At 52.4% G+C, this 14,879-nt stretch overlaps 2 protein-coding genes across 2 annotated transcripts; one reads left to right on the top strand and one right to left on the bottom strand.

Moving 5' to 3' along the window:
* Positions 1-6,809: 6,809 nt before the first annotated feature.
* Positions 6,810-7,742, top strand: LOC136787775 (olfactory receptor 14A16-like). Its single transcript, XM_066985094.1, has one exon. It carries the CDS (start codon positions 6,810-6,812, stop codon positions 7,740-7,742), a length of 933 nt encoding a protein of 310 aa, XP_066841195.1.
* Positions 7,743-14,007: 6,265 nt separating this feature from the next.
* Positions 14,008-14,559, bottom strand: LOC136787563 (olfactory receptor 14J1-like; the record flags this gene model as incomplete). Its single annotated transcript, XM_066984874.1, has 1 exon — positions 14,008-14,559. A coding segment is annotated over one exon (552 nt), but the record flags the coding sequence as incomplete, so codon positions are not given.
* Positions 14,560-14,879: the final 320 nt, after the last annotated feature.

The raw sequence follows: 14,879 nt of genomic DNA, 5'->3' as shown, positions 1-14,879 counted from the left end.
TCCATCCCACAAGCTGTGTGCTCAGATTTATTCAGATTCCCCTCCACTGCAGGAATATGAAAGAACAAAGTCCAAAAAATCTTTTCCTTTCAGATAAACCAAGCCTCAGTCCTCCTCTGGAAATTTCCTCTTATGCCATTCTCTATAACTTCTTCTACACTTTGCTGGAGAAACAGAGAGACAACTATCCCAACAAATGCTGTCAGGCATCGGATGTGCCAGCTGTAGAAGACCCCTCTGGCAACCCCACCTGCATGGCCCTGCTGCCAGAGACTCATGGTGCCAAGAGCCTGCAGATCTGTCCTGCCACACGCTGCCCTCTGTTGCTGCGCTCCTCACTGCCTCCAAGCCCTCTCTCCTTCTCTCCTGTCCCCGTGCCACCTGCGGTCAGAGCCCCCAGCCCTGCTGCGCTGTGCACAGGAGCTGCTCCTGGGCACAGCTGTCTCTCTGCACCAGGGTCCTCTTGCCACGAGCTCTCTCTGTCCCAGGAGCCCGGCCCAGCTCAGCACCACACGCCCAGCCCAAGGCATTGGAATCCCCCCTCGGGGGGCTTTGGGGAGGAGCCCACGAACCTCAGGCACTGAGAGACAATTGAAGACATCTCTCAAGAAGTCCAAGTCAGAGGCAAGTTTCCTGCAGTGTCCCCCTGAGGGCCAGCACTGACACAGCCTCCCTTGGAGCTCGTTAGAGCAGGGCATTGGAGGCAGTGAGGGCAAGGAGACAAAGGCAATGTGAAGGTGACCCTGATGTGTAGGAAAACTGGATGTGTTCCACTGAAGAAAAGGACCAGGCCTTGACCCCTGGAACCCTGGAAGAGAGACCTGTTCCTGTCACACCTTGCTCAGGGCTCTTCGTGGGGCAGTAGGAGATGGGGATGTGCATGGCCAAGTGCAGGAGAATGGTACGAGCCCTGCCTGGTTCATGGCTGGGGGCGAGGAGGCAATGAGGCCCTGGTGCTTTACCGATAAGCTGTCTCCTCCTAGGCCTCAGTGGCAGAGACAACAGCCAGAGCCATGGACACAAAGCCCTGGGTCCTGTTGGGACTTGCTGCCTTGTCACAGCCCTTGCTGCTCTCCACACCAGGCTAACCTAGGCACTCTCAAAGCTGCACATCTTTCCCTGATGGCTGTAGACCCTTGTCCCTGTGGTGTCACAGCAGATCTGAGCTGAGTCTGATACCTCAGATCTTCTTGGTGGCCATGCTCCTCGTAAGGCAGCTCTGTAGGAAGGTGTCCTGGTTCCTGGGGAGCAGCACCACTGCTCGTATGGCATCCCTCGTGGTGCCCAGGCCCTCCATCTCCTGGGCACTGCTCACTCAGCAGGGTCCCAGTCTGCCCTGATGTGTGGGGTTCCTCTTCCTCCATTGCACAACCTCACTCCTCCTGTGGCTGTCAAGAGGTTTCTGTAGGCAAATTCATGTAGTTTCTCAATTTGCCCCTAGACAGACACTCCATTCTGTCAGCTGTTAATGTCTGTGTGCAGATGACTCACCGTAATTGTGCTATATTTGACAAGACAGCAGCATCAGGAGCTGCAGGGAAGTTTGGATAATACAGGAGTAACCACCTGAATGGAACTGCAGCACAGAGTCACAGAAGGGCAGGGGATGGAGGGCTGCAAGGTTCCACCTCTTCTGTGCTTCCTTCTCAGGCATGCTGTCAGTTTGTCTGGAGCGGTGTCCTAAATGTTGTGAGGCTGTGCAAGGCAAAGTTAGAAGGGCTAAAGCTCTACTCTAGCTCAGTCTGGCTATTAGTTTCTAAGACAATAAAAAAGTTTTTATTAATAAATAAATAAAAAATTTAAAAGGAAGATTAAGAAGTGTCTTCAACCTTTATTGGACGTGGGAGGAAGCCTAGTTAGAAGTGATGAGGAAAAGGCTGAGTTACTTAATGACTTCTTTGCCTCAGTCTTTATCAGCTGGACCATTTGTTCCCCTGGTACTCAGCCCCCAGAGCTGGTAGATAAGGACACCGAGAGGGCAATGGGGGGACACTTTTGCCCACTTCTTCACTCTCCCTTTCTACTTCACCTCCTCCTTCTCCTCCAGGATACTTACACTAACTCTTCAAAGCTTTGAATATCCTTGGGATGGTCAAACCAGCATGTTCCCATTGTGATGTATCCTGAATTTGTTTCAGGCTTTGTTTAACATTAACCAACTTATTAATAATGCCCTCCAGAGATCTGCCCCAAGGCAGGAGAGTTAAGGGTTGCAGGGATTGTGGGAGGAAATGAGCAGGCACCTTGATCACTGGGCACCTCCAGTGCTTTGGAACTTCCCTCCTGAACAAGTGCAGAATTCTAGAAAAAATGGTGAAATGCTTGAAAAAGGGTTGTCATCATCCTGGCAATTCCAAAGAGACACAAATCACTGCGATGTGCAACTTGGCCTGTGCTTACTGAGCTGCAGTCAGTGCCACTCCAACCCTTGAGACAGGCCCCACAGCTGCTGCAACTCCTCTTAATGGCCTTGCAGCCACAGCAACTCCTACAATGGGCCGTGCAACCACTCCAAACCCCTGCAACAGGCCATGCAGCCTGAACAAGTCCTGTGATGGGCCCTGCAGCCCCAGCAACTCCTGCAACAGGCCCTGCAGCCACTCCAACGGCTGTGATGGGCTTCAGGGCTGGGCCAGAGAACCAACCTGTGCCACTACTGATTGCTCCTATATGCAAGAGAAAACAATGTATGTGAAAGTCAGGGTTTTTAAAAAGGAAAGAAACTCCTACCCAGACAAGACAGGAGGAAGAAGACGTGGAATGTTACGGTAAAGTTGGGCCATCGTGGAAGCAGGAGGGCAAAGAGAAAGAGATCATAAAAACATCAGTAACCACAGCATCTCTATTCCAGGGTGAGCTAGGAGATTTGTGGAAAGATTTCAGCCACCATCTAAGTGAGCACGTTGCCACCTGGCTGCTGGGAGAAAGGGGCCAATAGCCTGGAATTAGAGGGCAGGGATGCAAAGCAGCTGGGATCCCCCTGTAGGGAAGGGGTGACTGACAAACAATTGGAAAATGGGCAGAAGGAACATACTCCTGTCGGGTGTGAAGGAAAGGTAACCCCTGAAGGAAGATCTTGTATGTCAACCAGGCAAGCGGATGACAATGGAGTTGGGTATCTGGTGCCCGATGGAATTAGTCATGCTGGAGGTGATATATAAAAACCTAGCCAATGAACAACTATCCAAAGATCCCGATGAAGTAAAGTGTACATGACCCATGTGGTGGAAGTTTGTATAGAGTGCACCATCCTCATATGCCAACTCATTGGCAGAAATGACTTGGAAAGGCCAAGAGAAACCCAGAGTGGATGAATCAGCTAGCCAACTCTGGCAGTATGAAGGAAGTCTCTCTTCTTCCTCATGGGCCTGTATTTGAGCTGTGGATAAACTTTCTCAAGAGGTCCAGGAAGAACAAGAGAATGCATCCTTCTCCCTACCTGTAGAAACCAATATGTAAGCTGCCAGGTGTAAGTAAAAGAATGTTACTAAAGAAAGAGAAATGAGTGGGTACACACCATGTGCCAACATGTGGTTCTGCCATGGAGAGGACATGAGAAAATGGGATGGAAAATCTACCTCCATCCTAGAGGCACGGATCCATGAATTGCAAGGAAATGCAATCACAAAAAGGGGTTCTTCTGAGAAAATTGCTGCTCCAGTTTCTATCAGGCAGTCCTCCAGACAGAGTAGTCACAGAATCATAGAATGGTTTGTGTTGGAAGGGACCTCAAAGATCTTCAAGTTTCAAACCCCCTGTCATAGGCAGGGTCACCACCCACTAGATCCGGTTGCTCAGGGCCTCATCTAACCTGATGAATGAATACTATGAGCAGGACTAGAGGCACCTGGCCTCCAGCCACGGGGAGGGTAGGGACAATCGGGTTTATTGGACTTTGAGGATTCCATGGCCTGGCACATGAGACTCACAGAAGATATAAGGCTCTAGTGGGTACCGGTGCACAGCATACCCTAAAAACCTGCTCCACTGTGGTATACCATGGGCTGCTGGGGACACAGCCTGCTTCACCATGGACCTCACCACGGGCCACAGGGGACTTCTGCTCCGGCTCCTGGAGCACCTCTCCCCCTCCTTCTTCACTGACCTTGGTGTCTGCAAGGCTGTTTCTCACTCCTCTCTCTCTCCCAGATGCTATTCCACAGCAGTTTTTCCCCTTACCTGGTTTTCCTCATCTGGTCCCTTCTGCTTGGTGAAACACATCCAATTTTCCAACACATCACTGTCACATTCACATTTCCTTTGTCTCCTTGTCCTCACTGCTTCCAGTGTTCTAATAGAGCAGTGTTCTGCTCTAATGAGCTCCAAGAGAGGCAATGTCAGTGCTGGCCCTAGTCGGGCCTGGGCACCATGAGGGATGCCATACGAGCAGTGGTGCTGCTCACCACGAACCAGGCCAGCTTCCTACAGAGCTGCCTTACGAGGAGCATGGCCACCAAGAAGATCTGAGTTATCAGACTCAGCTTAGATCCTGTGAGATACCACACGGAAAAGGGTCTAGAGCCAGTAGGAAAAGAGGTACAGGTGTGGGAGTCCCTAGGACAGCCTGGTGTGGAGAGCAGCAAGGGCTGTGACAAGGCTGACAGTCCCAACAGGACCCAGGGCTTTGTGTCCATGGCTCTGGCTGTTGTCTCTGCCACTGAGGCCTAGGAGGAGACAGCTTATCGGTAAAGCACCAGGGCCTCATTGCCTCCTCGCCCCCACCCATGAACCAGGCAGGGCTCGTACCATTCTCCTGCACTTGGCCATGCACATCCCCATCTCCTCCTGCCCCACGAAGAGCCCTGAGCAGTGTGGGAAGGGAAAGGATCTCCCTTCCCAGGGGCCAGCGGTCAAGGCCTGGTCCTTTATTTTGGTGACACACATCCAGTTTTCCTACACATCAGTGTCACCTTCACAGTGCCTTTGTCTCCTTGTCCTCACTGCCTCCAATGCTCTGCTCTAACGAGCTCCAAGGGAGGCTGTGTCAGTGCTGGCCCTCAGGGGGACACTGCAGGAAACTTGCCTCTGACTTGGACTTCTGGAGAGATGTCTTCAATTGTCTCTCAGTGCCTGAGGTTCGTGGGCTCCTCAGCAGAGCCCCCCAAGGGGGGATTCCAATGCCTTGGGCTGGGCGTGTGGTGCTGAGCTGGGCCGGGCTCGTGGGACAGAGAGAGCTCGTGGCAAGAGGGCCCTGGTGCAGAGAGACAGCTCTGCCCAGGAGCAGCTCCTGTGCACAGCGCAGCAGGGCTGGGGGCTCTGACCGCAGGTGGCACGGGGACAGGAGAGAAGGAGAGAGGGCTTGGAGGCAGTGAGGAGCGCAGCAACAGAGGGCAGCGTGTGGCAGGACAGATCTGCAGGCTCTTGGCACCGTGAGGCTCTGGCAGCAGGGCCATGCAGGTGGGGTTGCCAGAGGGGTCTTCTACAGCTGGCACATCCGATGCCTGATAGCATCTCTCGGGATGGGTCTGTCTCTCTGTTTCTCCAGCAAAGTGTAGAAGATGCTGTAGAGAATGGCATTTACAAGAGGAAATTTCCAGAGGAAGACTGAGGCTTCGTTTATCTGAAGGGAAAGGCTTTTTTGGTTTCTGTGCATTCAGATTTTTGCTGTGGAGGGGAATGTGAGTGAATTTGAGCACAGAGATTGTGGGATGGAGTCTGTGAACATGGAAAGGGAGGAGACGTGGGGACACAGAAGGGGCTCCCAGCAGGGACACGGGCAGGCAGCAGGGACATGAGCAGGTGGTGAGAGGGAGCTGCTGCCAGAAATGCTGTGCGAGGGAGGGCTCAGGCACCTCCCTGCCAGCCCCAGCAGGGCAAGGATTCGCCTTCCCTGGGACACCCCCTGCTCTCCTCTGCCACCAGCACAGCCTCTGCCCTCAAGCCCCCGCTGTCCCCAGCAGGAGCTGCCTCCTCTGCAGGCAGAGCTGCAGCACAGGAGGGTGTGCTGAGTGTCCGTCTGTCCCTCCCTGGCCTTGCCTCCCCTGGCAGCAGCACGCTGCCATTCCTCCTGGCTTCTCCACCTGGCCGTGCTGCTGCTGCTCTTGTTCCCAGGCTGCCTGGGGATGGGGGTTTCACCTGCCCATGGGGTGAGCCCTCGGGGTGCTTGGGGGAAGGGGAGTATGGGGACAGGGTGAGGGGTCTGGAGATGGGCACTTGGAGCCTGGATTCCTCTGCTCTCAGCAGTGTCCTGGTTCTTTTCAGATGAACAACTGAGTACAGCTTTCCTGCAGCTCTCACAGGGCAGCTGAGACCAGCACTGATGGACAGATTGCCTGTCCTCACTAGAGGACACTCTGCACTATACGGCCAGTCCCTTTTTCTCTGAGGATCCACAAAGTTTCCCTTCAAGTGCAGGAGAAATGCCCAGGATTTCTGTTTTAGAAAAACTCATCAGGTGTTGTGGGGTAGCAACAAGACACAATATGACCCCATGAAAGGAAAATGAAAAAAAAATCCATATATATATATCTGCTCTGCAGTTGGGTGACCTGGGAGCAACACTGGGGCAAAGTTCTTTGATATCAGGCCTGAAGTGAATCTGAGATAACCCCATGTTCCTCTTTACCTCTGCCTATAGGGCATAACTGACTCTTCCATTGCCCACAGAGGAGTCCCCTGCTCCCAGGGATACCCTCAGGCAGCATCAGGAAGAACTTATGAAAAGGACCCGCCAAATGTCTTCCTGGAAGTGGACAATGTTTTTGGCAATATTAAATAAGAAATGGGATGAGTTTTCTTCTGGTAAGTCTGTTGTACATTATTACTGTTCTTTCTCTTCCTTGTGCAGGACCACATCCCAAAACAAGCAGATGTCCAATAGAAGTGCCATCAGTGAGTTCCTCCTGCTGGCATTCGCAGACACGCGGGAGCTGCAGCTCCTGCACTTCGGGCTCTTCCTGGGCATCTACCTGGCTGCCCTCCTGGGCAACGGCCTCATCCTCACCGCCGTAGCCTGCGACCACCGCCTCCACACCCCCATGTACTTCTTCCTCCTCAACCTCGCCCTCCTCGACCTGGGCTGCATCTCCATCACTCTCCCCAAAGCCATGGCCAATGCCCTCTGGGACACCAGGGCTATCTCCTATCAGGGATGTGCTGCCCAGGTCTTTCTATTTGTCTTCTTGATTGCGTCAGAATTTTATGTTCTCACCGTCATGTCCTACGACCGCTACGTTGCCATCTGCAAGCCCCTGCACTACGGGAGCCTCGTGGGCAGCAGAGCTTGTGCCCAGATGGCAGCAGCTGCCTGGGGCAGTGGCTTTCTCAATGCTGTCCTGCACACGGCCACTACATTTTCCCTGCCCCTCTGCCAAGGTAATGAGCTTGATCAGTTCTTCTGTGAAATCCCTCAAATCCTCAAGCTCTCCTGTTCCGAGTCATTCCTCAGGGAGCTTGGGCTTAATGTAGCTAGTGTCTGTTTAGCATTTGGTTGCTTTGTTTTCATTGTGCTGTCCTATGTGCAGATTTTCAGGGCCGTGCTGAAGATCCCCTCTGAGCAGGGCAGGCACAAAGCCTTTTCCACGTGCCTCCCTCACCTGGCCGTGGTCTCCCTATTTATCAGTACTGGCATGTTTGCCTACCTGAAGCCCCCCACCATGTCCTCCACATCCCTGGACCTGGTTGTGGCAGTTCTGTACTCGGTGGTTCCTGCTGCCATGAACCCCCTCATCTACAGCATGAGAAACAAGGAGCTCAAGCATGCATTGAGGAAACTCTTTGGATACATGTTTCTTCATCATTAATAATGGGCGCAAAGTCCTAACAGGACTTATTTATTTATTTATTTATTTATTCTTTTCTGAATAAGTGTTAGAACAGCCTTACTTTACTTACTTACTTACTTACTTTACTGTTTTCTGAACCTTGTGATTTTCATTCAGTAATGATCTATTTAGTATCCTGTGTGTTTATCATTGTATTTTAGTTTTGAACCAAGTATCTCATGTACTTGTGGAAGTGGGATTCCCGTTTAGATAAAGACAAAAAAGAGTCGAGCAGAAATTCATTGGTCCCAGCTTCCATCCCTTCCCATCTTTTGTGGAGCTGTGGGAGCAGCCCCAGCACGCAGGAGGGGCTCAGGGCCCAGAGCCCAGCTGCCACAGGGAGGAGCAGCCCCGCTGGCCCTCACGGCTGCCCCTCACTGCCCGCTGGGCTCTGCCTCTCTGCTGCCTTCGGGTCGGGGCTGCTGCTTCCCTGGAGCCATGGCCATGGCCAGCAGCAGGACGTGGCCTTTTCACTGCTGCTCCCTTTGCTTCCACATTGTGCTTCTAGTATTTGGATAAGCCCTGAGATCTCATGTGTGTTGGTGACAGTCCTGTTATCCCTACATTGGCATCTCTTCAATGTCTCTGCACGCCTCTTGCAAAGCTGGTTTCAGGAATCCACCCAAGGAGCTGCTTCCTGAACAGACCTCTTGCTTTTCTGGGCCTCACAGTGGATCAGAACCCCAGAGTGATCGGTGAAGGACCAAGGGCTGGACCGGGAGCTGCCTTCTTGCTTGCCTATGGCCCAGCAAACAACAACTGGCCCTTGAATTATTTGCTTGGGACTGTCCCACTTGTGCTGGGGCTGATGGGAAATGGCATCTTGGAGAGGAATCTGGATGTGCCAAGAGATGTCAGTTGAGACGTCCAGTGACAGTGTGGAAGCATGGGTTGGCAGTGAGTTCCTCATCTAATGACTGATGATACAAGTTAGAGCGTTTAGTTAAAAGGAAAAGCTGAACATGAGGAGCCGATGGGTTAAGGAGGGCTCTGCCATGCCCGCAGGGGTTGTGAGGAGCCAGCAGGCAAAGTTACCCAAGAGTCAACTGTGGCTCAGGACAGCTTCTTTGAAAGCTCACGAGCTGGATCTAGTACAGCACTTGCCTGCCCGTTCAGCTCTTAGAGACCCCCTAGGGCCCTGCAAAGCACTGCCCTCTGCTACTGAGACACCAGGGCAGATGGAAAGGGGCTCAGCAGCAGAGAGCCCCACTGACTTGGGTCTGCGGCCCACCCTGAGCAGCACGGACATTGGGGAATCCCCTGGGGGTCCCAGGGCAACACAGACCCCTGGCTCTGAAGACAAGCTCGGGGCTCTGTGGGGAGCACGGGGAGGGAAGCACCAATGGCTGGCCAGGCCAGCACGGACACACTGCCCTGGGCAAGGCTCTCTGGGAGCAGGGATGGCCCTGGGGAAGAGCAGGGCAGCATTTCTGGGCCTGCACAGATGGGTAAAGGAGAAAGGGAAAGCTCTTTGTGCAGACACCTGAACGGGGGAGGCTGCTCTGTGCCTGGGCCAGGCCTCTTGTGCTGGCCTGGGGAGCTGGGCTGGCCCTGCGGGGCACAGGCACTCTGTGCTGGGGATGTCCCAGGCAGGAGAGCAGGGCTCCTGCAGCTTCACGGCCCTCCATCTCCTGAGCCGTGGCTGGCCCCAGTCTGTAGGGGTTGCTGGGGAGGCCCAGAGCCGCCTTTGTGCCAGCAGCTGCGGTGCCTTGCGAGGGGCTGGGGCTGTGCTGGCCGTGCCCAGAGCCCTGCAGCAGCCTGCGGTGGGCACTGCCCTGGGGCCAGCCCAGCCTGGGCTGCTGGGCTGGGGAGAGGTCCGGGAGGTGGGGAGAGGTGGGCAGGGGCTGGGCTGGGCTGGGCAGTGCCCGGCAGAGGGCACCAGCAGCATCAGGGAGCGGTGGCAGCATGCAGGGGAGGGCTCCCAGCAGGGCTTGGTGCTGCAGAGCCAGGGCTGGGGAAGGGAGCCCAGAGCTGCAGGGGCAGGGGACACGAGGCTGCTCGGGGCCCTTGCTGGCCTGGGCAGAGCAGGAAGGGGGCCCAGGGCATTCGTCCCCTCACCGCAGCCTGCCACGACCTGCACGGTGCTCACGCAGCGTCCAGGGCCAGGCTCTGCCCCGTGGTGCGCAGGGAGAAGGCAAAGCCTCTCTGAAAAAGAGGCTGAAACTGAAAAAGGTCCCTCCGCTGCCCCGTGGTGTGACAGGGCCAAGGTGGGACAGCTTACCTTTATTTGATGTAGTTCTTGTGTAATTTGCATTGGTGATGGCACAAAAAGACAGGTCCTTCACCAGTGATGTACATCCTTCTTCATGTTAGGACACAACTCAACGTCCTTCACTCTGCTTCATCTCACGGATGAACTGGATTAGGTCTCCTTGATTGCTCTGAGGCACAATGCAGTGCTTTTTGCCTTCTGCTACTCCGGCACAGTATGTGTGACTTTCCCTTACTCTGCGCATTGACCTGATGGGTCATTTCACATTTTTCACTTTCATATCCCTAACTGGAAGGGGATGATTCCCCAGAGTGGGGCAAGCTGATGGGTTCTGGCTCAGCCATTTGAAGCGTGCTATACTTGAGTTTTTCAGCCTGAGTTTGCTAAAGATGACCCAGGAAGCTTAATGGGTTTTCATGTATCTCGTAGGAATAAGGAGGAGTATCATGGGTTTCCAATGGCCATTTCAAATCTAGGTCAGTCCCAGGAACCCACTGAACTAGGGTGTTGTCTTTGAAGGGGTTTCCTGTGCTGGGCTGGGCTGCAGTTACAGGGACAAAGACCACTGCTGGCAGTGGAGGTGCCCTGGGAACTCCACCTGGCTCCACCTGATTTTCCCAAAGGGCTCCGGTCTCCTGCAGGTCTTTTCTGACATTTGCTGGTCCAGGAAAGTGCCAAAAACACAACGGGGCATCAGGAGGTTTTCCCTGGTTATGCTTATGGTCAGACAGCAAAGCTCTGCCTGAATACCCAGTAATTTTTTTAGTACTTAACTAATAAAACAACTACTCATCAGCTCAAATGATTCAATCCCTTCCATAAAAAGTCTCACGTGAAGTGGAATTTCTATCATGAAGAAATGCTAATTTCCATGATCTATATTCAGCACAGGAGAAGAAATACTGGTGTTCACCTGTACTTGCATTGTCATTGCTTTGTCTATCATGATGTGCTCCCTCATTTTACAGGTACAAAACCTGACTTGATTACACAGACCCTGCTGAATGTCCCCTTTCCAGCTGCCTGTCTGGACCTATGCACTTCCCATGGTTCTCCTGCTTTGCCCTCCCCTTACTCTTGGATCATTCAGACCGCTCTCACCAACCCAGTTGCTGCTTTGAGTTTCAGTGAGTTCCAGCTCGCCCATCTCTCAGCAGTCTGTTTAATGGTTTCCTTAGCAAGAAACTCATCATTTATCATTGAATTAGTATGATATGGATTAATATTAACACTACTATTAAAAATTCCCTATTAATCAGTGTAAAATACATCATGTACAGTCATCCTTTTGGGAAGGTAAACTTCACTGGAGGCAACAAAATGAGGAACTTGAACTTTATTTTTTTTTTTGGTTTGAAAACTGCAGCATCGTTTCCTATTCTTTGTTTTTAAATAGGAAAAACCCTGCTTTTCCTACCCTAAGCAGGGCTCCAAAGGAGAAACCCTAGAACAGTGTCTAAAGGAGAATGATGCTCTAAACTGAAATGCAACAAAATTCAGCCTTTAAAATGAGGAAAGATTTCTATTAGTTGCTCTTTGAAATCTTCCTCCTTAACTACACCATGAAAGTTCTCCAATAAGCTCTACAAGTCTTGAAGACGTGAAGAAAACTGTGGGAGAGATATGGCTGCTTAGGACTTTCTCTGTTTTAATGAGTTCCACGGTGTATTTTGGTGCTGAGTCAATGAAACTCAGGTACTGAGAGGTGAATGATGCAACTGCTTGAGAAGGTAAAGTCAGAAGGAAAAGTTGAAGTGACTTGGAGTATTAATGGGCCCCACTGAGGGCTGTTACTAACAAAGCCTCCCCAGGGACTTGTTAGGGCAGATCATTGGAGGCCATGATTGCAGACAGGCAAAGTGCTGTGCTGAGAAAAGTCTTGGTTGGTTTTGGTGATGCAGAAGGGTCAAGGCCTGACCCCAGCCCCTGGGAGGGGAGATCCTGCACCCCCCGTCTGGCTCAGGGCTCTTCTTGGGGTCTGTATGATGTGGTGGGCAGTGTGATGCCACGAGAAGAACTTCATTAGGACACCTTCCCACCCCTGCACAGGGTATCAAGGAAGCAGTGAGGCCCCATTGCAATGACTATATCTCGTCTCCTCAGAAGCTCTAGCCAAAGGGACAAAAAGGTCAGGGCTGTTGGGGCCTTCCATTCTTGCCAGCACCCTCTGCCTTCTCCTCTGCAGGCTTTCCTATGCTGTCCCACACTTTGCCCTATTTCCTTGAAGCCTGCAGACACCCATCTCTGTCCACAACCTTGTTCTCATCCCGGCATTTCCATCATCTCACCCATGTCTCGTCAAACTTAATCAGCTGTTCCTTAAAACTTAAAGTCATGGTGTGATCAAAGACACTCTTTGGGTGACCTCTTTCACTACAGCACTGCCCTTTGAGGGACATTTCTTCCTCCTCATGTCCAATGCCAACGTTCCAAGGTGCATTTTGTGGCAGTTTTTGTCTCCTGCTCTTTTCTCCTACCAAGGAAAGCTCCATCAGGGTGGAAACCACTCCTGAAGCAGGCATCCCAACCCATCAGGCTCCTTGCGGCCTGTCAGCCAAGCAGACAGAAGTCACCTCACCAGCATCTCCCAGGGCCTGGGCCTGCTGCTGGCCTTGCAGCTTCTTGGCTAGACACAGCCAAGCCTTGTGCCTCCTGCTGTCCAGTCCTGGCCTCAAGCAGAAGGGACAGGACAAGCCCTCTGCGGGCCTTCTTTCTGTCTGGGTCCTCCTGGGGATGGAGGCAGAGGGGATCCCACAGGCAGCATGCCAAGCAGGGGCCTTCTGCTGGCCTAGCAGGGCCACTGGCAGATGGCAGCCCCAAAGTGCACATCCCAGGGAGAAGCCAAGGGTGACCTGCCACCTCCAGACACAAGGGACCTCACAGTCCCTTTGCGTGACACGTTCCTGCTGCTGCCCTATCAGCTGCAGAGACAGAAGTGACCTCCCAGTCACTGCCCCAGTCACATTCCTCCTGCTGGGGCAGGAGATCCTGAGGCAGAGCTGACCTCTCTAGTCTCTTTGGGACTAGGGCTCACTTTTCTGGGTTAGAAATTTAGCAAATGTGTTGTTCAGCTTAGGGTATCAGGTCTTTGGTTAGGTTATGGGCAAGCTTTGTGGAATAGTTTTTTGTTCTACGTCTGCCTAGAAGTCTAGGTTTAATAGAGGATTGTAATGCGAATGTTAAGGGCAGGAATTAGGGTGAGCACAATAGTAAGGGCAAGGGTAAGGGCTATGGGCTGAGTTTTGCTTCATGGAATCCTTTGAGTTCAAGCATTAAACTAGTGGATTCCTGCCAGGGTGTTCGAGTAGCATTTAGGTTTAGGGATTTAGGTTACTCTTTAAAATTGTGTAACAGCCTTACATCATTGTTTCAATTTAGTGTTAAAGCAGCATCAATGTTATGTGAATCCTCTTGCCTCTACGAAATCATTGTAGAGGTTCGCTCGTCATTCCCCCTCCCTCTCTAGGATGGGGGGGGAGAATAAGAAAGAAATGAAAACTTGTGGGTTGACATAAATAGAAAAGGATTTATTAGGACAGGAAAAAAAGGATAATAATAACAATAATAATAATGTTACAAACAAGTGATGCACAATGCAATTGCTCACCACCCGCTGACTGATGCCCAGCCTATCCCTGAGCAGCCGGCCCCCCCACCCCACCCAGCCCCCCCATATTAATTGTTCAGCATGACACCAGATGGTATGGAATACCTCTGTGGCCAGTTGGGGTCAGCTGTCCTGGGTCTGTCCCCTCCCAGCTCCTGCTGCACGCCCAGCCTGCTCGCTGGCAGGACAGAGCGAGAAGCTGAAAAGTCCTTGGCTTGGTGTAAGCACTGCTCTGCAACAATTAAAACATCAGCGTGTTATCAGCGCTCTTCTCATCCTAATCCAAAACAGAGCACCCTACCAGCTACTAGGAGGAACATTAACTCTGTCCTAACTGAAAACAGGACAAATGCTACACCTAAGGGTCACAACCTGCCTGAGATTAACTTGAGTTAAACTAGAAAAGAGAGACAGACAGTTCCTACCTAAGTAAATACTACAACAAGAATCAGTTTCTTCAGTGTGGCTTTCAGCTCCTGGTTCCTCATGCTGTAGATGAGGGGGTTCACTGCTGGAGGCACCACCGAGTACAGAACTGCCACCATCAGGTCCAAAGATGGGGAGGAGATAGAGGGGGGCTTCAGGTTGGCAAATATGGCAGTGGTGACAAACAGGGAGACCACGGCCAGGTGAGGGAGGCACGTGGAAAAGGCTTTGTGCCGGCCCTGCTCAGAGGGCATCCTCAGCACGGCCCTCAAGATCTGCACATAGGACAGCACAATGAAAACAAAACAGCCAAATGCTAAACATGCACTAACCACCAGAAGTCTAACTTCCTTTAGGTAGTCTGAACCTGAGCAGGAGAGCTTGAGGATCTGGGGGATCTCACAGAAGAACTGGTCCACAGCATTGCCTTGGCAGAGGGGCAGGGAAAATGAAGTGGCCGTGTGCAGGACAGCATTGAGCAAACCACTGCCCCAGGCAGCTGCTGCCATCTGGGCACAAGCTCTGCTGCCCACGAGGCTCCCGTAGTGCAGGGGCTTGCAGATGGCAACGTAGCGGTCGTAGGACATGATGGTGAGAACATAAAATTCTGCTGATATAAAAAACAGAAAGGAAAAGACCTGTGCAGCACATCCCTGACAGGAGATGGCCCTGGTGTCCCAGAGGGCATTGGCCATGGCTTTGGGGAGAGTGGTGGAGATGCAGCCCAGGTCGAGGAGGGCGAGGTTGAAGAGGAAGAAGTACATGGGGGTGTGGAGGCAGTGGTCGCAGGCTACGGCGGTGAGGATGAGGCCGTTGCCCAGGAGGGCAGCCAGGTAGATGCCCAGGAAGAGCCCGAAGTGCAGGAGCTGCA

This window comes from Anser cygnoides, chromosome 30 (assembly GCF_040182565.1).
Source record: "Anser cygnoides isolate HZ-2024a breed goose chromosome 30, Taihu_goose_T2T_genome, whole genome shotgun sequence".
In the NCBI taxonomy this organism is placed as follows: domain Eukaryota; kingdom Metazoa; phylum Chordata; class Aves; order Anseriformes; family Anatidae; genus Anser; species Anser cygnoides.
This window is presented reverse-complemented; position numbering and strand designations above follow the sequence as displayed.

Bases quoted from the DNA above. Each gene is read 5' to 3' on its own strand.
- LOC136787775 (XM_066985094.1), top strand. From the start codon at position 6,810: ATGTCCAATAGAAGTGCCATCAGTGAGTTCCTCCTGCTGGCATTCGCA.